This window comes from Chlorocebus sabaeus, chromosome 16 (assembly GCF_047675955.1).
Source record: "Chlorocebus sabaeus isolate Y175 chromosome 16, mChlSab1.0.hap1, whole genome shotgun sequence".
NCBI classification, from domain to species: Eukaryota; Metazoa; Chordata; class Mammalia; order Primates; family Cercopithecidae; genus Chlorocebus; species Chlorocebus sabaeus.
In genome coordinates this window covers 41,276,244-41,303,421 of record NC_132919.1, presented here as the reverse complement: position 1 = coordinate 41,303,421, position 27,178 = coordinate 41,276,244, and the positions used below count along the sequence as shown (strand labels likewise).

General features: G+C 49.0%; 1 protein-coding gene across 8 annotated transcripts in view; it reads left to right on the top strand.

Annotated features, from left to right (window-relative positions):
* AKAP1 (A-kinase anchoring protein 1) overlaps window positions 1-18,716 on the top strand; it is a 36,242-nt gene extending 17,526 nt beyond the window's left edge. For all 8 annotated transcript variants that reach the window (XM_037993501.2, XM_008011365.3, XM_008011367.3 and 5 more), the window contains 10 exons: window positions 2,832-4,563; window positions 7,395-7,528; window positions 9,162-9,288; window positions 9,860-9,987; window positions 11,829-12,006; window positions 13,476-13,626; window positions 14,220-14,287; window positions 15,739-15,812; window positions 16,333-16,395; window positions 17,607-18,716. In XM_037993501.2, coding sequence (XP_037849429.1) covers window positions 2,856-4,563; window positions 7,395-7,528; window positions 9,162-9,288; window positions 9,860-9,987; window positions 11,829-12,006; window positions 13,476-13,626; window positions 14,220-14,287; window positions 15,739-15,812; window positions 16,333-16,395; window positions 17,607-17,681 — 2,706 coding nt within the window. In that variant the 5' untranslated portion in view covers window positions 2,832-2,855 and the 3' untranslated portion in view covers window positions 17,682-18,716. The remainder of the gene's footprint in view (window positions 1-2,831; window positions 4,564-7,394; window positions 7,529-9,161; window positions 9,289-9,859; window positions 9,988-11,828; window positions 12,007-13,475; window positions 13,627-14,219; window positions 14,288-15,738; window positions 15,813-16,332; window positions 16,396-17,606) is intronic.
* The last annotated feature ends 8,462 nt before the right edge of the window (window positions 18,717-27,178 follow it).

The following is a 27,178-nucleotide window of genomic DNA, read 5'->3' as shown; positions in this document are numbered from 1 at the left end:
CCTGAGTAGCTGGGACTACAGGCACCCACCACAATGCCTGGCTCATTTTAAAATTTATTTTATTTTTATTTTTAGTGAAACACGGTTACAACATGTGAGCCAGGATGGTCTCGATCTCCTGACCTTGTGATCCACCTGCCTCAGCTTCCAAAAATGCTAGAATTATAGGCGTGAGCCACTGCACCCAGCCTCCTTGAGCTATTTTAACCTGTAAGATAGTAATACATTTGGCTGGGCGCCGTGGCCTGTCATCCCAGCACTTTGGGAGGCCGGCTGGCGGATCACCTGAGGTCTGGAGTTCCAGCCTAGCCAACGTGGCGAAACCCCGTCTCTACCAAAAATACAAAAATTAGCCAGGCGTGATGGTGGGCACCTGTAGACCCAGCTACTCTGGAGGCTGAGGCAGGAGAATTGCTTGAACCCAGAGGCTGAGGTTGGAATGAGCCGAGATCACACCACTGCACTCCAGCCTAGATGACAGTGAGATAAAAGGAAAACAATCTAGCAAGGTTGTGTGTTTGAATGTGAAGTAAAATGGTAGCACTAAGTTTTCTCTCTGAGGAATTGATGTAAAGTCTTAGCCCTGGCTACTGCCTAACCCTGCATTTTGCTTCAAATGCTATCATTGCTGCTGCTTCAAGTATCAGCAAGAAAGTTTACCTTTAAAGATATGGGGACTTTCAAATGGAGGTGACCTTCTCACTACCACTGCTACTTCATCACTGTAGGCGCAGAACGCACCTCTTAGCATTCCTTCACAAACCGTAAGGTCCTTCGGAATCCCCTAGGGGTCTTGTTAACAAGCAGGTCTGAGGTGAGACTGAGGTACTGCATTTCTGGCAAGGCCCCAGGCGATATTCAGGACTTCCGGTACATGGATCCACTTTCAGAGGCGGAGTCCTAGAGTAGTGGTTCCCAGCCTTGGCTGGAAATTAGAACCTCTCAGGGAACTTTTAAAAGTACTGATGTTCTGGTCGTGCCAGAAAACATTAATATAAGTCAATTAAACCAGTATGAGTTGTTAAAACATGTACATTTGTTATCTCTAAAAACAAACCCAAATAAGGTGTAATTCAGCTTGTCAGTTCAAGGATTTTTGGTTTTAAAAAGACATTACTTTGGCAGAGAGATTTAAAGTTTGCTGGCACAGGAAGCATTGAATATAAGTGTTCTAGAATAAGCCCGTCATATACCTTTAATGAGTGTTAACCCTGCTTTGCAAAGAACTTTCTATATCTCAGCTAATCCTTATACCAACCATCCATTAAGAGATGTGTCCCCAATTTACAGATGAGGAAAAATTGAGTTTTCTATCCCCTTTCCATGTCTCCTGTTGCCTTCTAGGCCCTTACCGTTTCTCCTTGCTTAGACCTAACTGACTTAGGTTTCTAGGTTCCTTCTGCTCCATCTCTTCACTTTTCTTTTTTGAGATGGAATCTTGATCTTGGCTCACTGCAACCTCTGCCTCCGGGTTCAAGTGATTCTTCTGCCTCAGCCTCCTGAGTAGCTGGGATTACAGGTGCCTGCCACCACGCCCAGCTAATTTTTGTATTTTTAGTAGAGACAGGGTTTCACTGTGTTGCCCAGGCTAGTCTCGAACTCCTGACCTCAGATGATCTGCCCAGCTCTGCCTCCCAAAGTGCTGGGATTACAGGCATGAGCCACCACGCCCAGCCTCGATGCACTTTTCATCCTGTTCCCAGAATTGCCTTCTAGAAACAATTTGGTGTGTGTGCCTTGCAGACCTATGCTGGTTCTCTGTTGTCTACAGGATAAAGTCCAGACTACGCAGTGGGGCGCTGGGACACCCTCACTGACCCCACGAGGGTACAGATGCTCCTCAGCTTACAACGGAGTTACATCCTGGTAGACCCATTATAAGCTGAAAATAGCATAAATCAAAAATAAACACATCTAATGCACCTAACCTACTGAACACCATAGTTTAGCCTAGCCTATATTACACGAGCTGAGAACACTCACAGTAGTCTACAGTTGGGCAAAATCACCTAGCAGCACGGTCCACTCTGGGTGCCCGATATTCACCCTTGTGATAGAGTGGATGACTGGGAGCTAGCATCATGAGAGAGTAGCGCATCACATATCGCTAGTCCAGGAAAAGATCAGAATCCAAAATTGGAAGTATAGTTTCCATTGAATGGGTATTGCTTTCACACCATTGTAAAGTTGAAAAATTCGAAGTTGAGCCTTGGAAGATCAGGGACTGCCTGTACTTGAGTCCTCCAAGTCTGACCTGGACCTTCATGCTGCAGTTTGCTGTGTTGGTCCCTCACCCTGGAGCATCTCCTTAGCCATTTGAAATTTTATTCCTCCTTCATTCTCAGCGTCTCTAATTGCTGAGTAATGAAGTGCCATTTTATTGACTCATTTTGTGGGTAGATGTGAGGAACCCATGTACATGTGGATTCCATGGGGGTTTGAAATGCTTCGATGCCACTTGATAGATAAAAATGTTCTGTGAGTTTAGAGAACTGAGCCACACTGAGCAGAGCCAGCCCCTTTGGGGAACATAGGGAGACTTTGGCATCATGAAGTGATGGAGTTAAAGAATAGAATGCTCGGTTTGTTTCAAGAGGGTGTGTGAGTTGGGGAGCATGGAGGGGAAGATGCCTCTTCCTGGCCTCTGACCCCCAGTGGATCACACAGAGGGTGAACTGGTACAAGCTGAGAGTGTGCTCCTCTTGGAGGGCCGGGAAGGTGGGGGAGATAGCTTCAGCCCTACCCTGTTGACTGTCTTGCATGTGCAGTTGCCAGTATCCTCCTACCTGGCTCTGTAACATTCCTCCTCCCCACTCTCCTGCTCTCCCCAGGTGTAATTACTTCAAGCCTGCAGGATGGCAATCCAGTTCCGTTCGCTCTTCCCCTTGGCATTGCCTGGGATGCTGGCACTTCTCGGCTGGTGGTGGTTTTTCTCTCGTAAAAAAGGTCACGTCAGCAGCCATGATGAGCAGGTGGAGGCTGGTGCTGTGCAGCTGAGGGCTGACTCTGCCATCAAAGAACCTCTTCCCATGGAAGACGTCTGTCCCGAAGTAGTGTCCATGCCCCCCAGTGTCACAGAGCCGCCAGAAAAGGAACTGTCCACCGTGAGCAAGCTGCCTGCAGAGCCACCAGCATTGCTCTGGGCACACCCACCTCGCCAAAGATCAGAGTCCTCGGGCAGTCTTCCTAACACCATAGACATGAGATTGCGACCAGGAACACGCAGAGACAACAGTGCAAAGCTGGAGCTAGCCCTGACAGGTGGTGAAACCAAATCGATTCCTCTAGAGTGCCCCCTTTCATCTCCAAAGGGTATACTATTCCCGCACAATTCAGCTGAGGTGTGTAAGCAAGAGTCCCCGTTCAGTAGGGTGCCAGGCAGGGGCCAGCCAGGCTACCCTGCAGCACCCCCAGAGAAGCATGGCTCTGGGGAGAGGGCAAGAGAGACAGGTGGGGCCAAAGGGACCGGTGATGCTGTCTTGGGGGAAAAGGTGCTTGAAGAAGATCTATTGTCTCAGGAGCATGTCTTGGAATTGGAGAACAGCAAGGCCCCCAACCTAGCCTCTTTAGAAGGGGAAGAAGAGAAGGGGAAGAGCAGCTCATCCCAGGTGGGGCCGGTGCAGGAGGAAGAGTATGTAGCAGAGAAGTTGCCAAGTAGGTTCATCAAGTCGGCTTACACAGAGCTGCCAAAGGACGATGCGGCACCAGCACCCCCAATCACAGATGCCAAAGCCCAGGACAGAGATGTCGAGGGAGAACTGGGCAATGAGGAGAGCTTGGATAGAAATGAGGAGAGCTTGGATAGAAATGAGGAGAGCTTGGGTAGAAATGAGGAGAGCTTGGATAGAAATGGGGAGGGCTTGGATAGAAATGAGGAGATTGAGCAAGCTGCCTTCCAGATAATCTCCCAAGTGATCTCAGAAGCAACCGAACAGGTGCTGGCCACCACGGTGGGCAAGGTTGCAGGTTGTGTGTATCAGGCCAGTCAGCTCCAAGGGCAGGAGGAAGAGAGCTGTGTCCCAGTTCACCAGCAAACTGTCCTGGGCTCCGACACTGGGGAACCTGCCACAGCAGAGGCAGCTGCTGCCCCGTCGGATGCTGCCCTCCCCTCTCCAGGCCTACCAGCAGAGGGCTCAGCACCACCAAAGACCTACGTGAGCTGCCTGAACAGCCCTCTGTCCAGCCCCATCAAGGACAGTAAACCAAAGATCTCTGCACACCACATCTCCCTGACCCCCTGCCTGCCACCGACCACTCCTGGTGAAGAGTCGCCGGACCGGGCGGGCATCCTGGTGGAAGATGCCACATGTGTCACCTGCATGTCAGACAGCAGCCAAAGTGTCCCTTTGGTGGCTTCCCCAGGACACTGCTCAGATTCTCTCAGCACTTCAGGGCTTGAAGACTCTTGCACAGAGACCAGCTCAAGCCCCAGGGACAAGGCCATCACCCCGCCACTGCCAGAAAGTACTGTGCCCTTCAGCAATGGGGTGCTGAAGGGGGAGTTGTCAGACTTGGGGGCTGAGGATGGATGGACCATGGATGTGGAAGCAGATCATTCAGGAGGTAGGAGGGTCTTGGGTTCATTTAGAGGATGGGGCGCTCCCAGTATTTCTTGGAGAAAGGCCGCCAGTCTGCCTCTCCCTTCTGCTACTTGTGCAGCAAAGTCATGGTGCTCTTCAGCTCTTTGTCCTAACCTGCAGAGAGCTGGACACAGCATAAAGCTGGTGGGTAACTGAGCAGTTAGATTGCCCTGAAACCCCAAGTCTTGGGAGCTGTCACTTGGTTCCTCAGCCCGTGACCTTCCCCAGTGAACCCTTCCCAAGGAACCAGCTCCAAGTTGGGCTCACTGATTAACATTAGTGTGCCTTTTTTTCTTTTTTTAAAAAAATTATTATTTGGGTGCAGATGGAGTCTTCCTGTGTTGCCCAGGCTGGTCTCGCACTCGTGGGCTCAAGTGATCCTTCCGCCCTCGGCCTCCCAGAGGGCTAGGATTATGGGTGTGAGCCACCATGCCCAGCCCATTTTTTTTCTTTTTTAAACACTAACCTCTGTGTGTGTGTGTGTGTGTGTGTGTGTGTGTGTTTTAATGGAGAGGCCTCCTTAGCTTTACCTCCCTTGAGTGCCAAGTATGGGTGTGAGTGTTTTGAATGGTTTATTTCCTTTTAATCATGTGCTTGTTCCCATGTCTTCACCTGCTTTCCTTCTCCAGAAGCTCTCACAGGGTAAGTGCCCAAAGAATGGCCACAGCTTTAAATACTTGTGGGAGGCTCGAGCTTCCTGAGTTGTCGCTGTCACCTTTGCAGAGAGCCTCAGCCATTTTCTTTCTGTGCAGTTGCAGCTCCACCCCGGGAAAGCGGGGCACTTTGATAACGAGGTGTCCTGGGTTTTTCGAGTGCTGACCCCAGCGTAGACAGTTCAGACCGCTAACTTACAGGTCAGCAGCTCCTGACCCTGCTTCTGCAGCCGCCCTGGGGTGTTTTCATTTATCTCATGGAGAGAGGCCACGAATATCCCAGTGACTCTCTGACTTGTTTGTCCTGGAGCCATTCCCTCCCATTTCAGCTCCAGGAAGGTTGGGAATCTTTATCGGGAATTTTACTACTTTCGGCAGCATCTCGTTTGTACCACACACTACGTTTTGTCACCTCCAAGATGCTGTTGCGACACTACTGTTTTTATGTACCTTGGAAAGACAAAAGTGCTTACCAATCATGATTATAGAAGGCCAGATACTATATGATGCATCCTAATCTCTGGATGTTTAAATGTTTCTTAAAATACTGCATCTTAAAATGGGTGGTTTTTATTTTATTTGTTTTTTAAGAATAAAGGAGTTTCCCTTTGCTTACTGCCCCTCAGCTGAATTAACAAGCCCCGCAGCCTTGTCTGCCTACTCTAGATGGATAGTAGTAGCTACTCAGACCTGTTGAGTTTAGGCTTGAACCTAAGCCATGGTGATGGGCAGGGAGGTTTAGAGATGGCGGGTGGAAATGAGGTAATACTGTCCACGAGCATGCAGTGGGTGCTAAACACCAGGTTAGTGCCTCGCATGCACCCTCATATCAGCCCTGCTTTGTGTGTGAGAAAGTTGAAGCTGAGAGGGATCCAGGGACCACCCCACTGAGGGAGCTGGAAGCTGGCCTTGGAGTGCAGCCTGCTAGAGTCCTGGTGTGGTTCTGAGCCACTGCTGGGCGCCATCAGGATGGCAGGTTTTAGCCAGTCCCATTCTGTGGGACAGAGGCTGGGGGCTGTGAGTGAGCAGAACTGCCCGCCCCCTTCCCCAACCCCTGTCAGCCTGTTATGCTTCCCTAGCCAAGCAGTCTTCCCCCAGAAGGGGTACTTTTCCCTGCATGAATCCTGTTCCAAGCGCCTAGGTTAAGGGGGGATGTCACTTTGAAGGTGATTCTTCCTTAGCTGGGAGCAGGATCTCTTGGGCCTTAGTTCTCTGCATCCAGTGTATGGGTTACTTGGCAAAGGATTATGCCCAGGGTTTGGAGAAACCATGTGGAAGGTAACCTAGTTGGTAGACTCTCAGGAGTGATCTATTTCTGGTGATTGAGTCATCCATATTTAAGCCAGGGCCACTTCTCTTGAGCTGATCTGGACCCTCTTTTTTGTGACGGTCCCTTTGGCACACTCTTGAGCGAGAGTGAAACAGCCCAGGTCGGGAGCAGAGTCCTGTTCCCATTGGGTTTTCTTGGCCATGAGCTTTGGCTCTGTCTTTTGACCAAGGGAGTATTTGAGCCAGAAGAGTGTTCAGAGTTGCACGAATCAGGCCTAAGCAAAGGGAAAGGAGACTCTGCTTTTTTTGTCCACATATGGCAGAGGAACGAGCAGGTCCCCGCTAGGTATAAGAATGGGGCCCTCAGGCAGGCCAATGAGGACTTTCTCTAGCTCTGCTTGGCTGAAGGCCTGTACCTGTGACCCTGGAACTGGGCCCTGGGGACAGAAGACCGACCCTTGGACTGAGAGGGTAGGATAGTTGGAAGGGTGTCAAGGTGTTTGCAGTCCATCAGTCTGGCTCTCAGGACCATGTGGACCTCAAGCATGTCTCCTCCCCTGCCCTGTGGGCTCCCCTTCTCTGGGCGCAGTCTGTCCCTTCCCAGTTCACCACTTGTGTCTCTGCTCCAGCAGCTGTGGCTGGGTGCGGCTGCCAATTAAGCAAGTGGGACTGTAAGTGGCAGGCTAAAATTAGGTGTATCGACACCCCCAGTCCTCCTTTCATTGGGGTTGTTCTGAGCCTTCTAGACTGTAACTTGACAGTCACCTGCCAAGCTTAAGGAGCGGGTGTGGGGCAGGGCCTCCCCGGAATGTGAGTTTGGGAAGTTCTGGGTTACTGGCTGCTCTGAGCTGGGGTCTGTGTGTGTGCGCGCCTGCTGCTTCCTCCCCTGCAGGTTCTGACAGGAACAGCATGGATTCCGTGGATAGTTGTTGCAGTCTCAAGAAGACTGAGAGCTTCCAAAATGCCCAGGCAGGCTCCAACCCTAAGAAGGTCGACCTCATCATCTGGGAGATCGAGGTGCCAAAGGTAGGGGTGGAGTCCCCCAGGCTGGTTCCATGGTAACCCGCAAAGCTCCCTGGGGCCAGGGCCGTTAGACCTGGGGGAGGGAGCTGGGAGAGGGACAGTAAACCAGAAGGAGCCCTGGGTCAGCCAAAGGCTGCGGAGAAAGGACACACTACACTTTGCCAAGGCTCAGAGAGCTTCCTGCAACATGGAATTCCTCCGGCTGCCTCCAGGAGCATCTTATTCTTGTACTTCTCAAACTCCCAGGCCTGTGTGTCTCTCCCTTGGGGGTGGTTCTTGCATATTCTGGGGCTGAGATCTATTTGGAAAAAAAACACTGAGGCCGTGGGGGCCAGCCAGAATCCCTTCACTGAGCTCTGCTCAAGTGCTCCAACGTAAAGTGTGTTTTATAATTGAGCAAAGCATAAATCCATATTTTAAAGAACTTGAAAAGTATAGAAATATATGCAGAAAATAAAAATCAGCTCTAATCCTACCCTTGAGAGTGACTGTGAAAGACTTTTATTTCCTTCTCATCTGGCACCCTATGGTTTTTAAACAAAACTGAGATTATGTCACTTTAATTAATACTTTAAATATTTAACAATTTAATTTTTGTGTGTTATTCTTTGAAAATGTGATTGTAACTGCATTATTCATTGTGTGAATGTCAGTTTACTTCATCAGTCCGCCATTCCTGAGTGCTTAAGTGCTTTTGAGCTTCTTGCTGTTAGAACTTACAACATACTAGCTTGATCTTGATGTTTGTCTCTGGGGCTCGGAAATAGTTTGTCATACCGCATTCTCCCAGAGCCCTGGGCTCTGTGCTCGGGTGGAGATTTGACTTGGTCTGAACTCTGGGTCACAGTGGCTGTTTTGACCCTGGGTTGCCAGCTCTCTTGGTGGTTTCCTCCCTGGAGGGTCCTTACCCATCCTGCCTGCTTTTCCTTCAGTGGTTACAAAGGGCTTGACGAGAAAGGCTGTGCCTGAGGAGGGACCATGTCCCCAGTAGCTCCTCTGGGAGGGGGTCGTTGGGGGTTGTGTGGGAGCCCGTCTTACGTAAGGGTTAAGTTTGGCTCCTTCTGTCCGCCTTGAACTCTGGCGCACTGGGCACTTCTGCGTGCCTCCTGCTCTGCAGGCTCCAGTCTGCTGTCATTTGGCAGTGGGAGCCCAGGGTTCTTAGAGCTTCATTTTCAAATCGAGCCCCTTTATCTTTGGATCTGAGTAGACCAGAGGGAGAGGGGCACGAGAAATTGTGTGCTGGCAAAACTTCTCAGCATGGGTTTTAGAGGAGAAGATGCTGCTCCTTTTGCAGCTTTCTGGGTCTGGGCCACATTTTTGGGATGAAATGGGAACTTGCTTGGTCCTGGAGCCAGACTGCCTGGTTCAACTTCCTGGTTAGCAGCTGTGTGACCTTAAGGTAGTTCCTTAGCCTCTCTGGGCTTGTTTCCCCGTCTACAGAATGGTGATAAACTTATGTGTTTCATAGGTACTATGAGTAAATGTAAGTGCTTAGAATAGTCCTGGAAAATAAATGCTGACATGGCAACAGCTAATATGTTTGAGCGTGATCTTGTGTAAAACAGAAGTAGGTCTTTGGGTGTCCAGGGAATTGGTTTCCCGTTAATCCTCTCAACTCTTTTTCTCTTTCTGGAAGCACTTAGTCGGTCGGCTAATTGGCAAGCAGGGGCGGTATGTGAGTTTTCTGAAGCAAACATCTGGTGCCAAGATCTACATTTCAACCCTGCCTTACACCCAGAGCGTCCAGATCTGCCACATAGAAGGTCAGTAGCATCTGCTGCTTGTATTGCCTCTTACCTGAAATATTAAATAGAAGTGACTAGCATCTGAGTTTCAATTGCTATCTTTTTGGAATAGGAAACCCTACTTCTCATCCCAGGGAAGGGAGCCTTGGGTGTCTTCCCTGCAGCCTTTCCCCCATTTCAGGTGCCTGCGGGAAACTTAGGTCCCTCCCTACTCAGATCTTTGGCCAGGAGAAGGGTGGGTGCTTGGTTGGGCGGGGCCTGAGTCCTGGGTTCACAGTGCCCACCACCCCATAAAGCCTCCTCTCAAAGCAGAAGTGCCCTGTGTACAATTCCCCTTTGGTGTTTTCCCAGCTGCCTACCTCTTCCTGTTGCGTTGAAAGCATGGATCATAATATTAGGCAGAGGTGTCATTTGAAAGGCTTCGATGCCTTTCTTCCTAAAGCAGAGCTTAAGTGTTTTGGTACTTCAGAGATGCACTTGAACTCTATGCAAAGTCCAGTGGAGTAGGGTATGTGGCTGTGTTTTTGTGAGTGTGTGTGTGACTTTCCTCTTACAGTGATTGTGTGTCCTGCCCCCATCCTCTATTTAGGCTCTCAGCATCATGTAGACAAAGCGCTGAACTTGATTGGGAAGAAGTTCAAGGAGCTGAACCTCACCAATATCTACGCTCCCCCATTGCCTTCACTGGCGCTGCCTTCTCTGCCAATGACATCCTGGGTGAGCGTGCTACTGGGTGATCCGGACTTCTTGCCTCTTTCCCCGAAACCTACCCCAAACAAGAAACTCCCCAGACCTCAGGCTAAGAAGGCCAAGTGCACATGAGTGCCTGTGCCCTCTCCCGTCTGGCCTCCACTGGTCGGTTCTGCTATGGGATTGTGTTCTGGGGACAGGGGTTAGGTGGTGATAGTTCTGGCAGGAAACCAGAGGCCTCTTGGTCCCCACATGGGAGGACCACTTTCCTTGGCTCTGCGGCCTGGGCACCTTTTAAGAGTTTTCTAGGCATTTGCTTAGAAAGGATGGTGTAGTTCAGCCAGGAGACTGGGTGTGTCCAGGGTCGCCATTCAACACCTGAGCCCTGAATGGGACTAGTATCATGGGTTTGGATGGCACTTGTTCTTTCTTCTGGTTGAGTCAGGCCTTAGCAGTGGCCCTGGTAAAGGATCTCCTTCCCCTTCCTCCTCCCCAGGAGGTGCCTAAATTACAAAGAAGAGTGAATACTTCCCACCAGGCCCGGAAGCCCAGTGACTCTTTGTAGGTTGCCCCAGGAGTTTGGCAGAGGGAAGAGCTGCCATCTCCGCGGCTCCTGTGTGCGGCTGACTGCAGGGTCTCTCAGGGCCGTCGCCATGTCCTGCAGTATGGCTCTGACCCTAGTAGGGCCTCATCTCACTGGGAGTAGAATTGCAGAGTTCTGTGGACCAGAGACTACATTTTACACAGATGGACTTGACTGTGCTGCTCCAAGGAAATTGCCCTCCTGGGTGGCTTTTTTTTTTTTTTTTTTTCCTGTTTGTTTGTTTTTTTAAAGGATGATAGGCATTTCAATTTTGTGTCTTCCCCTTTGCAAAGGCCCTTGGACTGGAGGGAAAGGATTGGGATGTCTTTTTCCTGTGGATATTTGAGGGTGGGCTGAATACCACTTTATGCTTTATTCCTGAATCAAGAGTTTTTTCCCAGGAGGCTCGGTCCTAGACTCACTCTCTGTTTTTCTTTTCTTTTTTTTGAGACAGAGTCTTACTCTGTTGCCCAGTCTGGAGTACAGTGGCATGATCTTGACTCACTGCAACCTCTGCCCACCAGGTTCAACCGATTCTCCTGCCCCAGCCTCCTGAGTAGCTGGGATTATAGGTGTGCTCCACCATGCCCGGCTAATTTTTGTATTTTTAGTAGAGATGGGATTTCACCACATTTGCCAGGCTTGTCTAGAACTCCTGACCTCAGGAGGATAAGCAGCAGGAGGGAGAGCAAATAGGAAGCAGACTCTGCTAGACCTTGACCACGGACCTGACCTGAGGCCACTGCTTGCTCTTGGGAAGGCAACGTAGATGCTGTCAGATCATAGGCTCCTGGGGTCAGCTGCCAGTCCACAGGAGTTGGCTAAAGGGCCTGAGGGCCTGCCTACTGCTTATTTTCAGGAGCCCTGTTCTCAGTGGCCATCTCATTCCTGTGTTTGCCCTCCCTGGGTCTTACAGATTCATCAATGGAAGTGGGAGGGAGGGCACCGCTGGTAGGTGGACCCTGCCCAGGCCTATGCAAGGCCCAGCACTACCTCCGCAGTTGCTTCTTGGTTGCCCCGTATCTGTGGGACCCTCCCTGCCTGGCCCTGAGGTGAGACTGTCCCTAATGGCTGCTCGTGGTCTTGCAGGACAACAGCCACAGGGTGTCGCACATTTTCTATTAAGGTAGTCCTTCAACCTCTGCCTTCTGGGTGCCATGTTGTCTCGAGTTGCCCTTTTCAAAGGTGTGCCAGCCCAGAGACTTGCCCTTGGGCCTCGGGACTTATTCAGAGATGAGATGAGAGGGATTGTTTCAGTGACCGCTGCCCCTTCCCCTCTATACAGCTCATGCTGCCTGATGGCATCACCGTGGAGGTCATTGTGGTCAACCAGGTCAACGCCGGGCACCTGTTCGTGCAGCAGCACACACACCCTACCTTCCACGCCCTGCGCAGCCTCGACCAGCAGATGTACCTCTGCTACTCTCAGCCTGGAATCCCCACCTTGCCCACCCCGGTGGAAAGTAAGCAGCGCCCTGAGGGTTCGGGAAGGGGGACCCCTGGGGTGGCCTGTTCTGCCTGGATCCTGATCAGGAGGAGGCTGTTCTGGGATCCTTCATGGAAGCAGCATTCTTCAATTCTTGCCATTGTTATGGAGCTGGGGTGGGTTTCCTGGCAAGGCAGAGCTGGGGTTTCCACTGGCTGGCAGAGTGATGGGTGTTGGAGTAGAGTTTTGACACAGGGATTCAGATCCCAGCTCTGCCACTGATTTTTTTAAAATTTTTTCTTTTTTTTCCCTCAAAGCCAGTGTCACAGTATCTGCCACCTATTTATTATCTGTTAAAGGGGGTGATACCTACTTGTTCCAGGAATTAGTGTTGAATACTGTATGTGTTACATATAAAGCACTTGATGCATATACTGGTTACCATGAAAAAATCCCTAAGTCCAACAAGCCTGTGCAGTGTGTTGGGTCATCTTTGTTTAACAGATGAGAAAACTGAGCCTCAAGTGACTTGCCCAAGTGAGCAGGATCTGGGGTCTGAGCCCAGCCTTTGTCATTATTGTCTTTGTTGTCCTTATCAGAGAGGATCAAATGTCAGAACATCACCCATTCCTCACCAGGGGCTGGCGGGGTCCCTCAGTGCAGTAGAAAACTTTTGAAGTGATCGGTAGCTTTTTGTGTGTTATTTTTTTCCTTTTGGAAGGATAAGGATTTAGTTTTCATCAGCTTCTCTAAAGTTGCCTTAACCCAGCAGTAAAGACTGAACTGGAGTCCGAGGGGTAACTGCCAGGGGTTCTCTCTAAGGGTCAGGACCCAGCACAGTCAGCCTCATGTCACACGTCCTCATCCTGGCCAGCCTGGGGCAGCTGTTGGGGTGCTGCTGGGAACCTTTACCTCATGGTCTCATCTGCTTCTGACCCACAGTGGGTTAGTGACCCCTTGATCCTGGGCGACTGCCCAGGTGCTCTCAGCACCTTCCAGAGGCAAAGGTTAGAAGAAGGGAGTTTAGGCCCAGGAGGCCCCTTCTGGTCAAGCTCTCCGTCTGAGTTGTGGGCTGGAGCGCACCCTAGGTACGAGGATGCCGAGATCTGCTGCACTTGATTTCTTCAGGGGCTTCCTCTTAAATGTAAGGCTGGCCCTGGCCCCCATTCCTGAGTGCTATGTTTACTTGGTTTATTCCTATTCATTTGTGTCCCTCTTGGGTCCCAGTAAGTTTTGGAGTAATGGATCTAGACTGAATGCTTTTCAGTCTGGATGGCCTTGGGGGCGGCACACTTGCTAGGCTGAACTTCTCACACCCAGGTTCTTCCCTCAGCTGGTCTTGGGCTTGGGGGAGGCTTTGCTTGGGGCCGGTTGCTGTTCCTGTCCCCTGCGCTGCGGAGGTGCAGGTCTCTGAGAAATAACGCAGGGAGGTGGGTAGTGGCCAGGTGGCCCTTGGTTCCCTGCCCTGGGCCAGGCGTTCCACACACTCCGCTCCCTGCCCTGCAGTAACGGTCATCTGTGCCGCCCCTGGTGCGGACGGGGCGTGGTGGCGAGCCCAAGTGGTTGCCTCCTACGAGGAGACCAACGAAGTGGAGATTCGATACGTGGACTACGGCGGATATAAGAGGGTGAAAGTAGACGTGCTTCGGCAAATCAGGTGAGCGGAGATGCCTCAGACAGGCCTACGCCCTGCTTGTCTGGGATGTATGATCTCTGCATGGCTGGCTCAGTTGTGCCAGGGCTTGGGTGAGGGTTAATTCTTCTCTCCTGCTGCTTACTGTGTTTTAGCAGAGTCTGATAGAAACAAACTCCATTACTCGCTCAGCCAAACTGAGCTAGAAGGCCTGTCTTGTGGAAGAATCCTCAGCGTCATCCTTCAAAAGGGAAGCTGAGCCAGGCGTGGTGGCCTGCTGCAAATCCCAGGGCTTTGAGAGGGTCACTTGAGCGCAGGAGTTCAGGCCCAGCCTGGGCAGTATAGCAAGACCTCATCTCTACAACAGCAACAAAAAAGGAAAAAAGTGAAGTGGGCTCTTTTTTAGGAATTTGCTGTAGGAAGTCTCTCTGAGGTCAGGCTTGCAGCAGGGCCGGCTGTCTGTGTTTGGGTGTGCCGTGAGCCGTGGCCTGCTGCAAAGACGATCCCTCTGCTTTGCTGCATCCGTTGTGGGCGTCACTGTACAAAGATGAGTACTGGCTTGGAGTGGAGTCAGCCTTCGTGTCTATGTTAAACTTGTTCCTTTCTTGCCTTCCCAGGTCTGACTTTGTCACCCTGCCATTTCAGGGAGCAGAAGTCCTTCTGGACAGCGTGATGCCCCTGTCAGGTAACAGCTGGGGCCTCTGGCTTGGGGGATTGTTGGGGACAGTTGTTGAGAGAGTAGGTCTTTCTCTCTCAGAGCCTCCGTTCTCACCGGGAGGACTTATGCTAACATAGGTTGCTGCCACTCAAGAGCTTCTGATTGAATAGGTTTGGGCTTAGGCCCAGGAGCTTACATTGCTATCAAGTTCCCAGGTGAGACCAGTGCTGCTGATCTTTTGAGATCCACTGCTCTAGACTGTACTCAGACCTCAGGCACTGAAGGGCTTCCAACAAAGGCACTTTCCAGATTATAGTCCAGACCCAGAGTCTTAGCCCCGGTGGTAGAGGGTGTGCTGTACTGCTCAGCCAGGCCATAGCTCCACAGGACACAGTGGGAACACCCTATCTGGTGTCTTAGACTGTGAAAGCATTGTCAGAGGGAAGAGGACTGGCAAAATCTTGGGCAAATTACTTAGCCTCAACTTTCACCCCAGAACATGGGAATGGTACCTGTCTTTGATGCTGGCTGTGAGAATTACGTAAACCTAAGGTCTGGTATGTAGAGGGTGATGAAATGGCAGCTGTTTATGGCTAGGAATTTTGTGTTTGTAGGTGATAGTTCATCCCATCCCATTACCTCCCCAGGTTTGCCCCTTCTGATCATCTTCTTGCTTGTCTTAAGCAATTAAATGCGTTAGAAATACTACAGTCTAGCTGGAGTCGGCTCAGAGGGAACACTAGGGCAAGATCTTTGTTTTGCTGCTTTTATTGCTGTTGCCCCTCCTTCCTCTCTGCTTCTGTCCTTCTAAGCGATCTGTCCAGACCCAGCTGAAACTCTTTCTCCTTCGTAAGATTTTCCTAGATCTTCCTTGGTAAACCCCTGTCTCTCCCATCCTTACCACTGCTTGCCTTGGGTGTATTGTTCTATGTTAACTTTTGTAATCCAGCAAAGCTGAATGCTGCCGCAGCGCCTTGCCCCCTCTGAGTGGCTGCCCTTATTGGGCTGTGTGGCCAACTGCCTCGGTTTGATTCCCACCTTCTCCACTTGGGAACTGGTTGACCTTCGGGAATCCACCTTTGCCTCAGTGTTCTCTCCTGTAAAGTGGGGATAGCACTGCGTGTTACTAATTTGGTGGAAGAACACATACTATATGCTCTGCACTGCCAGCACCCGAGTTGGTGGTGGTGCTGCTGCTGCTGCTGCTGGTATTGGTGGTGATGGTGGTGGTGAAGGCAAGAGTTTCTGTCCGTCTGTTGTCTGTGCTCCAGTGGGCAACATGCCGCAGCGGCCCTGAGTTTATCCACTGGGAGTTGTATGGAGGCCTAGGCTCTGTCCCTGACCCGGGTGGATCTCCCCACTGCAGTCCCACAGCATCTGAAGCATTCTACTTGGAATGCATCTGAAACTTATGTATATGACAAGGGTGCCTTGCCTCAATGACAGCCTAAATGCTGCTTTTCCTTTTCCTCCTGAAGATGACGACCAGTTTTCACCTGAAGCAGATGCTGCCATGAGCGAGATGACAGGGAATACAGCACTGCTTGCTCAGGTGTGTGGTTGGTGGGGGTAGGGGAGGCAGGCTGGCTGGGTTCTTGGGAACTGACCTTTCAATGCCTTCTTTCTGTGGCTTGGCCCTGGATTGACCAGTAGTATTTAAGGAAAGGTGCATGAAGTAGCTAATACTTGATATTAGTCTGTTCTCACATTGCATAAAGAAATACCCAGGGCTGAATAATCTATAACGGAAAGAGGTTTAATTGACTCACAGTTCTGCGGGCCTGGGGAGACCTCAGGAAACTTACAATCATGGCAGAAAGGGAAGAGGCACGTGATGGGCAGGCAAAAGACAGTATGTGAAGGAGGAACTGTCAGATACTTATAAAACCATCTGATCTTGTGAGAACTCACTATCACGAGAACAGCATGGGCACACCGCCTCATGATCCAATCACCTCCCACCAGGTCTTTCCCTCGAAACATGGGGATTATGGAGATTACAATTCAAGATGATATTTGAGTGGGGACACAAAACCTAACCATATCATACTCCCCCCTCCCCACTTCTTCAGGTGACAAGTTACAGTCCAACTGGTCTTCCTCTGATTCAGCTGTGGAGTGTGGTTGGAGATGAAGTAAGTTCTGCCCTTCTTTTCCTTCTGTGTTGCTGACCCGAAGTAATGGATTGATTAAGAGCTGGTCCTGGGATTTGTTTCCTGTTGAGTTAATCAGAGGATATAACTGTAGACAAGCACCTCCCAGGGGACACTTTGGATATCCTGATTGGGGGTGGTGGTGTCAGTGTCCTCTAGTGAGTAGAGAGAGGCCAGGGATACCACTAAACATCCCATAGTATTCAGGACAGCGCCCCACAGCAAAGAATTATCCAACCCCAAATGTCAATAGTGCCAAGGTGGAGAAACCCTGTGTGAGACCTTCTGGGACCTTCCGTAGGTTGGGTTTTTCTGTCTTCTATCTTATGGTATGAAAGCTTAGATTTCTTCAGCATATTAAAAAGCCTATCCTGGCCAGGTACAGTGGCTCACCCCTCTAATCCCAGCACTTTGGGAGGCCGAGACGGGCAGATCACTTGAGGTCAGGAGTTTGAGACCAGCCTGGCCAACATGGCAAGACCCCCATCTCTACTAAAAATACAAAAATCTGCTGGGTGTGGTGATGCACACCTGTGATCCCAGCTGCTTGGGAGGCTGAGGCAGGAGAATCATTTGAACCTGGGAGACAGAGGTTGCAGTGAACCAAGATTGTGCCACTGCATTCCAGCCTGGGTGACAGAACAAGACTCTGTCTCAAAAAAACAAAAACAACAACAACAAAAAACACCTATCCTCATGCCACAGCAGCCAACAGAACACTTAAATAAATGTTCCTGTTGGCTAGAGCACAAGCCATGTCCCCCACCCTGTTACTCGTTTTATTTTTTTTTTGGAGACAGAGTCTCGCTCTTGTTGTCCAGGCTGGAATACAGTGGCATGATCTCGGCTCATTGTAACGTCCGCCTCCGGGGTTCAAGTGATTCTGCCTCAGCCTCAGTAACTGGGATTACAGGCATGTGCCACCACGCCTGGCTAATTTTTGTATCTTTAGTAGAGACGGGGTTTCCCCATGTTGGCCAGGCTGGTCTTGAACTCCCGACCTCAGGTGATCCACCTGCCTCAGCCTCCCAAAATGCTGGGATTACAGGCGTGAGCCACCACGTCCAGGCTACACTGTTAGTCTTGTGTATCTCTTGCCTGCAGTGGCAGCTGGGGAGGGGAGAGCTCATGTTGGCTTGGGAGATGGCCCCAAGGTGCCATGGACAAAGCTTTAAGGGAACTTTCTTTTCTAGGTGGTGTTGATAAACCGGTCCCTGGTGGAGCGAGGCCTTGCCCAGTGGGTAGACAGCTACTACGCAAGCCTTTGACCCCCGGTTCCCCATGCTGCTTCCTGAGAGTCTTTTTTTGCACTGTTGAAACCGGGCTTGGCACTCAAGTCAAAGATTAACATCAGAATAACAAACATTGCCCTCTCCAGAAAGTCCTTTCTTCCTCCATACTGTAGTCCTATTGAGAAGACGTTTCGTCTCTGAGAAAAAAGGATGAAACCGTGGGTTCTCTTCTCAAAGCTAAAGGATAGTGTTTAACAAGCCAGCTGGCTTATCCTGGTTCTCAGCTGTTTAAAAAAAAAAAAGAAAAGAATAGAAACAGTCTCAACCAGATTGTCCTCTTCCCCTGTTCCATTCCCTTCTTCCTTCTATCTCCTTCCCGGCAAAATCCAAACAAACTGGCAGACAGGCCAGGGATGTGTGTTGCTTGCTTGAGAGGGTTTCTTTTACTTCAAATCTTTCTTCAGGGAGCAAGACATGAACTGACTAATTGGTATCCACTACTTGTACAGCTTACATAAATGAATTGATGATATTTAACCAGTTTTTATAAACTTCATCTAGGTCTCTAAATACAGACTTTTTAAATTGCAGCTGTAAATATGAAGTGGTCATCACTCCTGACCTTGGTCAGTGGGGAGGGGAACTAGTATCCTTCGAAGCCTGGTTGTAATTTGTACCCATTTTCTATTTGTGCAAACTCTGTAAATATGTGTTTAAACAAATGTAATATTTTGTACAAGATACACTGGAGAACAAAGGGAACTCAAGATTTTTCCAGCCACATATCACCTGTAAGTAGAAGTCAACTCTGCAGTGCAGCTGCCACCCTTGGCCCCTCTGGCCAGGGCCCCTGTGGCTTCCTGCGCACTGGACGGTTGGCTGTATGGTAGAGACTGTGATCTGGGAACTTTCTGCTGTACAAATCTGTTTAAAAAAAAAAAAAAAAAAAAAGTAACTCATTGAATTAACTTGCAGTGGTGTGTTTGATTCTTTTTTAGACTGGCTTCAGCATTGTGCAGTTTAAAAATAAGTAACTTAAGTCACTTAAACTTACATAAATCTTCAATTGTATGAACTATAGCTTTGAGTCCATTTTTTTCCAGTGGTGAAGAATTGAGGGGGGTGGAGAGTGAAGAGGGGGCCGGTGAGTGTGGTGAGCTGGATCACAGGCCCCACACAACCACCTCTACAGGAGACCCGTGGTTTTTTGAAGACAGTTTGGCCAGAAATTTCTATCTGGCCTTTTCCTCTCTCTCCTTGTTCCACCAGGTGGCAGCCAAGTGTCCTCTGACTTCCTTCACTGCATATTAACTAGCCAGACTCAGTTTAAAGCACTGGCTTCTAAAACAGGTTGTGCCGCCTTTGGTTGTCATTCTTAATAGATTCATGAAGTTATTTAATCTACTATAGTGATGAGAATGATGTAAGAAATACATCATTATGTATGGGAAGAGATACTGCCTCAATATAATAGCCCCTGCTCTTAAAGAAGGCTCTGGCCACTGCTGCCCAGGCCTACCCCAGTACCCCGCCCCGCCCCCTACATTTGAGGCCTCTGGCTGCAGGGCTGTTGAGCTTGAGCTCTAGTCTTTAGAGCGCTAATGTAGCCTGAGGGCCATTCAGATTGGAGGTATTCTCCCCACCGCACAAGCACTCCTGGGAGTTCCTCCCAGTTCCAACCCAGCTGGCTTGTTCTCCTTCCCATCTCCTGGCGGAAGACTGCAGCCCCATGAGCCTGAGCTGTGGCCATTGTCAGGTGCCCATCTTCCCCTCCATCCAGGTTCTCACCTGTGTGGTTAAGAGCCTCCGTTTCCCTCATCTGTAAGATGAGGTAACCTCATAAGGCAATTTAATCATGGAAATGCCCTCTGCTTCTACAGGGCTTGGTCTCAGGGAGCTCCCCTGCAGTTCTTAGTCACTGTTGGCTTTAAGTCCTGGCAGGAATTGGGTGTGACTTTGGCCAAGTCACCATACACCCAGGTCTAAGCTTTTCCTCTATAATCCAGCATTGCTGGAGCATGAAAAGGTCTATGGAAACCTTCCTGCTAACTTAGGGAATGCGCACAGAACCTGGTGTGCAGATTGAGCTTTTATCTCCAGGGAACCATTGAGGGGTTTCAAACATTAAAACATGATTCTGGTGCAGGGAAAAGGATGGGTGAGGTGGAAGTGTAGACACAAAAAAAGGATTCTTCTGGGATGGAGCCTGGGGCAGACAAGATGTGATGAAGTCAGGATCCTCCAATAAACCCCCCTGCGCTTTCATGAGTGAGATGGGCTGCTACTCGGGACTCCCAGGCCTTAGAGTCCTACCCTGCAAGGGTGCCTCCATTAAACTCAGTTTGGAATGCCAGAGGAAGAGCAGGTTGGAGGCTGGGGAAGGACTTGTACTCCTCGAATAAATGCTCAGATTGTTACGGGCCTTTGATTAATTTCCAGAGTTCTGAAAACCTTGACTTTTAACCATTTTGCCAGAAATCTCATTGTCCTCAAGGAGAAGCAGATTTATGGAGGTCCTCACTCCATCCCTCCGCAAGTCAGCTGCCTGGGCAAGTGCATTTGAGACACCCTCTTTGAATTACCTGTGGGGCATCCAGGGGGTGTCTTGGTGTGAATTGGAAACTCATAGGAGAAACCAGTGCTGGTGAGAGATCTGGTAATCTGCCCAGGCTGTAGGGGAGAGAGGTGGCATGCTGGACGCAGGAGGCTAGAGCTTCCACCCTGTTCTCACTGCCGGTGTTGGTGTCAGTACCGCCCCTCTGGTCTCTGGGGCATCACCGTGGAGGATGGGTTCTAGGGTTACTGCTATACCTTGTACAACTTCAGGTAAGCCACTTGTAGACATCAACATCTGTCAGACGATAACTAATGTCAGTTCTAAGATAAAATGAGAGTTGTAGCTAGAGTTAGGGAGTGCTTACTGTATGTCAGGTGCTGTCTCTTTTACAGGTAACACTGAGTCCTTGACACAACCCAGGGAGGCAGGGACTCCGTAGATGAGCAGACCCAAGCGATAGAATATGGTGACTTTGGAAAGTGGTTTGTGGTTAGAGCAGAGCTGAAACTAACCACCAGTCTGCTACCCCAGGCCAGGTGCTCTTTACCACCACCCCTAAAGCAGCATGGATTCATCTTGCCCCAGTCCACATCCCCAAATAAATGCCACAGTGATTAAATGATCAGTCCATGGGAAAGCTTTGGAACTTAGAGTGGGAAAGATACCATGACAGGAGACATCAATGATTTTGCTTTTATGGAAAATTTAAGTAACACAAAGCTGAGAGACAGTCACAGCAGCTAGGGCCGAAGAGTGGACATTTTGAAACTGTGGTAATGTAAAACGAGGAAAACTGGCTAGGCGCGGTGGATCACACCTGTAATCCCAGCATTTTGAGAGGCTGAGGTGGGTGGATCACTTGAGGCCAGGAGTTCGAAACCAGCCAGGCCAACGTAGCGAAAACCCCATCTCTTAAAAATACGAGAAAAATTAGGCATGGTGGCACACACCTGTCATCCCAGCTACTTGGGAAGCTGAGACAGGAGAATCGCTTGAACCTAGAAGGCGGAGGTTGCAGTGAGCTGAGATCATACCACTGGACTCTAGCCTGGGTCACAGAGCCAGACTGTCTCAAAAAAAAAGGAAAAAAAAACCCCCAAAAACCTCTAAGTTTCCATTGGGGAATATAAAGGATATAAAGGATATGGATGGAAAATCTGGGTCTGTTCCTAGACCAGCAGTGTCCAATAGAAATATATGAGCCACATCTGTAATTTAAAACTTTCTAGGAGCCACAATTAAAAAGTGCAAAGAAACAGATGAAATTAATTTTCATAATATTTTAAGTCATATCATTTCAGCATGTAATGAATATGAAACGTATTAAGGAGTTGTTTTACGGTGTTTTTCCCACTCAGTCCAGTGTGCATTTTATACTTCTGCATACCTCTGTTCAGGCTGGCCACATTTTAAGGGCTTGATAGCCACATGTGGCTTGTGGCTACCACGTTGGGACAGTGTAGGCCTAGACTATTGCATTGATCAGCATCACACTGATTCTGACAGCCTTATTTATGTTCTTCCTTATTCACAAAGTTGTATGTTCTTTTGCACATTTATTTTTCCAGATGAACTTTAGAATCATTTTGCAGGGAAGGGGACCATACTAAATATTCTATTGGTATTTGAAAATAATGCACACTATTGAGTTGGTATAAAATTTTAATAATCTATGAAGTTGGGTGTCTAAAATATTTAAATTTGTTGTTTTCCTTTCTTGCCCTCTCCTTCCCTGTGACTTTTTTTTTTTTTTTTTTTTTAAATACAGAGTCTCAACCTGCTGTCCAGACTGGAGTGCAATGGTGCAGTCAGCTTATTGCAGCCTCGAACTCCCTGGCTCAAGCAATCCTCCCTCCTCAGCCTCCTGAGTAGCTGGGAGCACAGGCGCATGCCACCACACCCAACTCATTTGTTTTTTCATTTTTTTTGGGTAGAGATGGGGTCTGCCATGTTGCCCAGGCTGGTCTCGATCTCCTGGCCCCAAGCGATCTCCGCCGCCTCAGCCCCACAAAGTGCTGGGATTACAGACACAAGCCACTGCACCCAGCCCTGAAATTTTGGTTGTTATCAGAGCATATATGAGACCTTGTACATCAACACATTTATCTTTTTGTAGTTTAGCTGGGCATCTCTGGTAGACTGGATGTCTCCTTGCCAAAAATTCTGTCTTCCTCACAGTAGGAGGGTACATCCTAGTTTTGTTGGACTCAGGCATGGATTCATCCTGGTCAGTGGAAGAGGGGTAAAGGTGGCACGAGTCACCTAGGCAGATGCCTTGAGCCAGCATGTGGTTCACTTTTCTTCTCCCTCTGCACCAGCATCGGCCACATGCCAGGTAGACACCCATCCACCCGCCTGGGTCCCGGTGTGGAGATGACATGGAACAGGGCTGCAGCCGGCCCTCATGGGTGTGTGGTTTGTGAAACATCTCACATGAGCCTCTGAGGTTTGGGGCTTGTGTGTTCCCCATGGCCTGCCATTCTAAGGGCCCACACCTTTCCTCCAAGGGCTCGGAACTCTGGCCATAGAAGCTGCCAGGGTGCCATGTTCTTATGCCTGACTGGGGACGAGCTCACAAGCTCCTCGCCCTCTCTTCTCATCACCCCATCTGTAAACAGTGGGGGTGAATTAGGTGAGTGCTGACATGCTTGCCAGGTTTGACTTTTGACTGATCTGTGAATAAGAGCGTTCCTGAAGATTCCTCTTAATGAGGCTGACTTGTATTTTTACAAAGCAAATCATCTAAGAGAGATCTTGGCTGTTTCTTGCTAGAAACAGGCCCAACTGACATCTGGTGGGGACAGACGGTATTTGAGAAGCCCTGATGCTCTGGGCAAGGAAGGCGGATACCTCCTACCTGGAGCTGGGATGGATTTCTTGTCTTTCCCCGGCCTCCCTGGCTTGGTGACAGGCAGGAGCCCCGACTGCTCCCACTGATTTCTTTCTCTCCATTGAGCGCCTGCATCCGGCTGGGTGCTTCAAAGATGAAACTTGCATTGAGCCTTTAGGGAGCTTCTCTGTTTCGGGAGCGGAGTTTGATGATCTCGATGCAGATGGTGCTTTCCTGAGTGGGTGCCTTCTCCCACTTTCTAATGGGATCCTGGCAATTGCTGATGAGGTAGGAAGGAAACTGAGGCTTCAAATCAGCAGAGCCAGACTTGAACCTGGGTATTCTGCATTCCAGACTCTGTCTTTGCTTGCATGTGATGCCTCTGCTTCTCTTTATGATGGTCCAAGCACCAAATGGACATGTTGACAAGAAGGATGAATGAGGTGACAGGTGGGAGGGCTCCTCTCCAGAGCTGGCCTCCTCCAGGCTTTGAAGGAAGAGGAGGCTGAACAGAGTGGCGTGGCAGGTGAGGGAGAAGCTGAACGGCCAGGGTCATTGTTCCTGCTGAGATTGGGGCTGGTCCTGTAGGTCTGGCTCATGGACACTTGGAAAAGGAGATGGTAAAAGAGCAGGGGCTGGGTGTGATGGCTCACACCTATAATCCCAGCACTTTGGGAGGCCGGGGTGGAAGGATCACTTGAGCCCAGGAGAGCCTGGACAACATAGTGAAATCCCATCTCTACTAAAATAGAAAAATTAGCCAGGTGTGGTGGTGCATGCCTGTAGTTCCAGCTACTCGGGAGGCTGAGGCAAGAGGTGGAGGCTATAGTTGAGCCATGATCACACCACCACACTCCAGCCTGGACAATAAAGTGAGACCCTGTCTCTAAAAAATAAAAATAAAGTGAGAGCATGACATCATAGGAAGCTGTCTGCGAAAACATCACTTATAGAAGTCCTGTCTTTTTCATCTTTTAATAGGTAATAAACACGTAATACATGATTCCAAAGATACTTAAGGATAACCAGAAAAAAGGAAATCTTCCTGTTTCCCCCACACACCCACATTTTCTCTCTGGAGGACACTATATCTAGTGTCTTGTGTTTCCTACCAGAGGTTCAATCCTTACACACCGAGCACACACAGATGATAGCATAACATAAACAGAGTCACACACTAGGTCTGGATTTGTCAATAAAGTTTTATTGGAACAGGCATGACCATTTGTTTACATATTGTCTGTGGCTGTGTTTGTGCTACAACCACAAAGGTGAGTACCTACAATAGACTGGATGCCCTGCAAAACCAGAAATAACTAGTCTTTCACAGAAAGTTTGCTGGCCCCTGCCGGAAACACTCATGTGCAATTCCTACCCCCACCCTCCATTTAATCAAACTTAAATGCAGCTTTGATATTTATTTGCCTCTTTTCCAACCATGAGTTTTTTTTGTTCTGTTTTTCTGTGAGACAGAGCCTCGCTCTGTCACCCAGGCTGGAGTGCAGTGGCACCATCCCGGCTCACTGCAATCTCCACCTCCTGGGTTCAAGCGATTCTCCTGCCTCAGCCTTGTGAGTAGCTGGGATTACAAGTGTGCACCACCACACCCAGCTAATTCTTATATTTTTAGTAGAGACCGGGGGGTCTCACTACATTACCCAGGCTGGTCTCAAACCCCTGAGCTAAAGCAATCCACCACCTCTGCCTCCCAAAGTGCCGGGATTATAGGCGTGAGCCACAGTACCAGGCCAACCGTGAGTTCTTTAGATTTTGAAAATTGCGGAATCTCAGGTTCCTTATGACAGTGGGCAGCTCTGTGCCTTGTAGACTTCCTTCATGGTACCTGCCTTGTTCCTGGTAGAGTGATCAGGCACAGGACCCTCCACACCCAGAGGGTGGGCATTCTTCCCAGGATAGACTGGGAAGACCCTCTTTAGACAGCAAAGTATGGTCCACGAACCTGCAGCGCTGGCAGCTCCTGGAAGCAGAATCTCAGGCTCCACCCTCCTGAATCCTCATTTTTGTGACTCCCAGGCTATTCATACATTCATCAAAGTTTGAACACTTCATGAGCCCAGGGCATGGATGTTCAACCCTGGCTGCATTTTGGAATCATTTTGAAAACTACTGATGCCTTTGCAGGACATTCTTAAGTTATGGCTAAAAAGACAAACAAACAAACAAACAAAAAACCTTTAAGTGACTTGATGTCAGAGACCCGTTTTCAGAGACACGGATTTAATTGATGGGCACTGAGAGAGATTTAGAAAAATTATTACCTTTGGAGTGTAACTTGTACACCAAAGCACACCAACTGCACACATCTTGAGTGTAGAACATGATGCATTTTCACATACGTGTGCCTCTGGGTAACCATCACCAGAGGTTAAAGGAACATTTCTAGGATCCCAGGAGTTGACCTCATGCCCTCGTTTAATCAATACCTTGTCCCTTAGGGAACTGTAATTTTATCGCCGTAAGATTAATTTTCCTACTCTGGAATTTTGTGTTAATGGGATGGTGCAGTCTGCACTCTTGCATCTTAGTGTTTGCACTCACCGTTTTGCCTGAGATGGCACGTGCCTCAGCTCTCTTGTGTGCATTCCGCTGTATGAATGTACTACAATTTATTTACCCATTCTTTGATGTTCATTGAGGTTTCTGGTTTTAGGCTGTAATGTTTAAAGCTCCTATCCTTCATTCTTGTATTTTTAGTGGACGCATACATTCATTTCTCTCGGGCACATACCTGTAAGGGGTACACACCACAGAGCAGGAACATGTTTAGCTCCAGTAATTATTTGTGTTTGGGAATTTTTTCGGTTTTTTTGAGACAGGGTTTCTCTCTGTTGCCCAGGCTGGAGTGCAGTAGCTGTGTTATAAACATAAAATATACACTTTATAAGAAAAGGAATAATTACACATTGAAATATTATTTTGGACATAGTGGGTTAAATAAAACATAGTTACACTTGTTTTTTTGTTTTTCTGAGACAGAGACTCGCTCTGTCGCCCCAGGCTGGAGTGCAGTGGTGTGATCTCGGCTCACTGCAAGCTCTGCCTCCCGGGTTCACGCCATTCTTCTGCCTCAGCCTCCCGAGTAGCTGGGACTACAAGTGCCCGCCACCACACCGGCTAATTTTTTTTTTTTTTTTTTTTTTTTTTTTGTATTTTTAGTAGAGATGGGGTTTCACCGGTTACACTTGCTTTTTTAAAGGGTGGCTAGTGGACATGCTAAGATCACATGTGTGCCTCTTAGTTCCTGTTGGACATCACAGGGTGGAGGAACATCCTGATAGGAGGCCACACCATTTCAGACAGTGTTTCTCAAATGAGGGCGCTCAGGCCATTAGCCTCAGTTTACCTGGAGTGCTTGTTAAAAATGCAAAGTGCTGGGACCTGGAATCTGCATTTTCAGTAAGCCTCCCAGACTAACCTCATGCCCACTGCTCCTATAACTTGGGACCATTTGATTTTACTCATAAACAGGCATGCTCCCTTGCTTTAGGTTGTGAGTAGATGGAATCCTTGTTTCCTGCGTTGACTTGGCTGCTAAGAAGTGTTCGGGACTAAGTTTTTGGTTAAGTTAGGGTTTAATTATTGTGTAATCTGGGTGGCTGTGTCGCTGTCTTCCAACATCTTGCCTTAGGCTGGAAATATCCCGAGGACAAATACCAAAGTCTATTTGCACAGTTTTAAAATTTCTAGCCTTAAAATAGCCGTCTTCCAGTCTCAGTTCTGCCGCTGTGGGACTTTGGGTAGGACACAGTCTGTAAAGATCCCATTCTCCAGTGGTTGTTCAGAGTATGAAAAGTGATCATTTAACTTCAATAAAACTCTTTAAAAAGTAGAGATGATAAAGGTGAAGGCGCGTGGAGAGGGCTAGTTTTCAAGGTTACTTAATGCACGCAACACAGATTGCTGCCACTATATCATAGACCACTAGATGGCGCCACAGCACAAGCTACTGGAAGTGTCCTCCCCGCCTTCCGCCCACTGCCCCCTACCCCAATAGTGAGAACAGCCGTTCTCACTACGCGATCTTATTATTAGAACTTAATAGAAATGCACATTCTTGGGCCCTCCCCCAGACCTCCTGAATCCAAAACTCTCTTTTAACACACTGTCCTGATGCACACTTAAGTT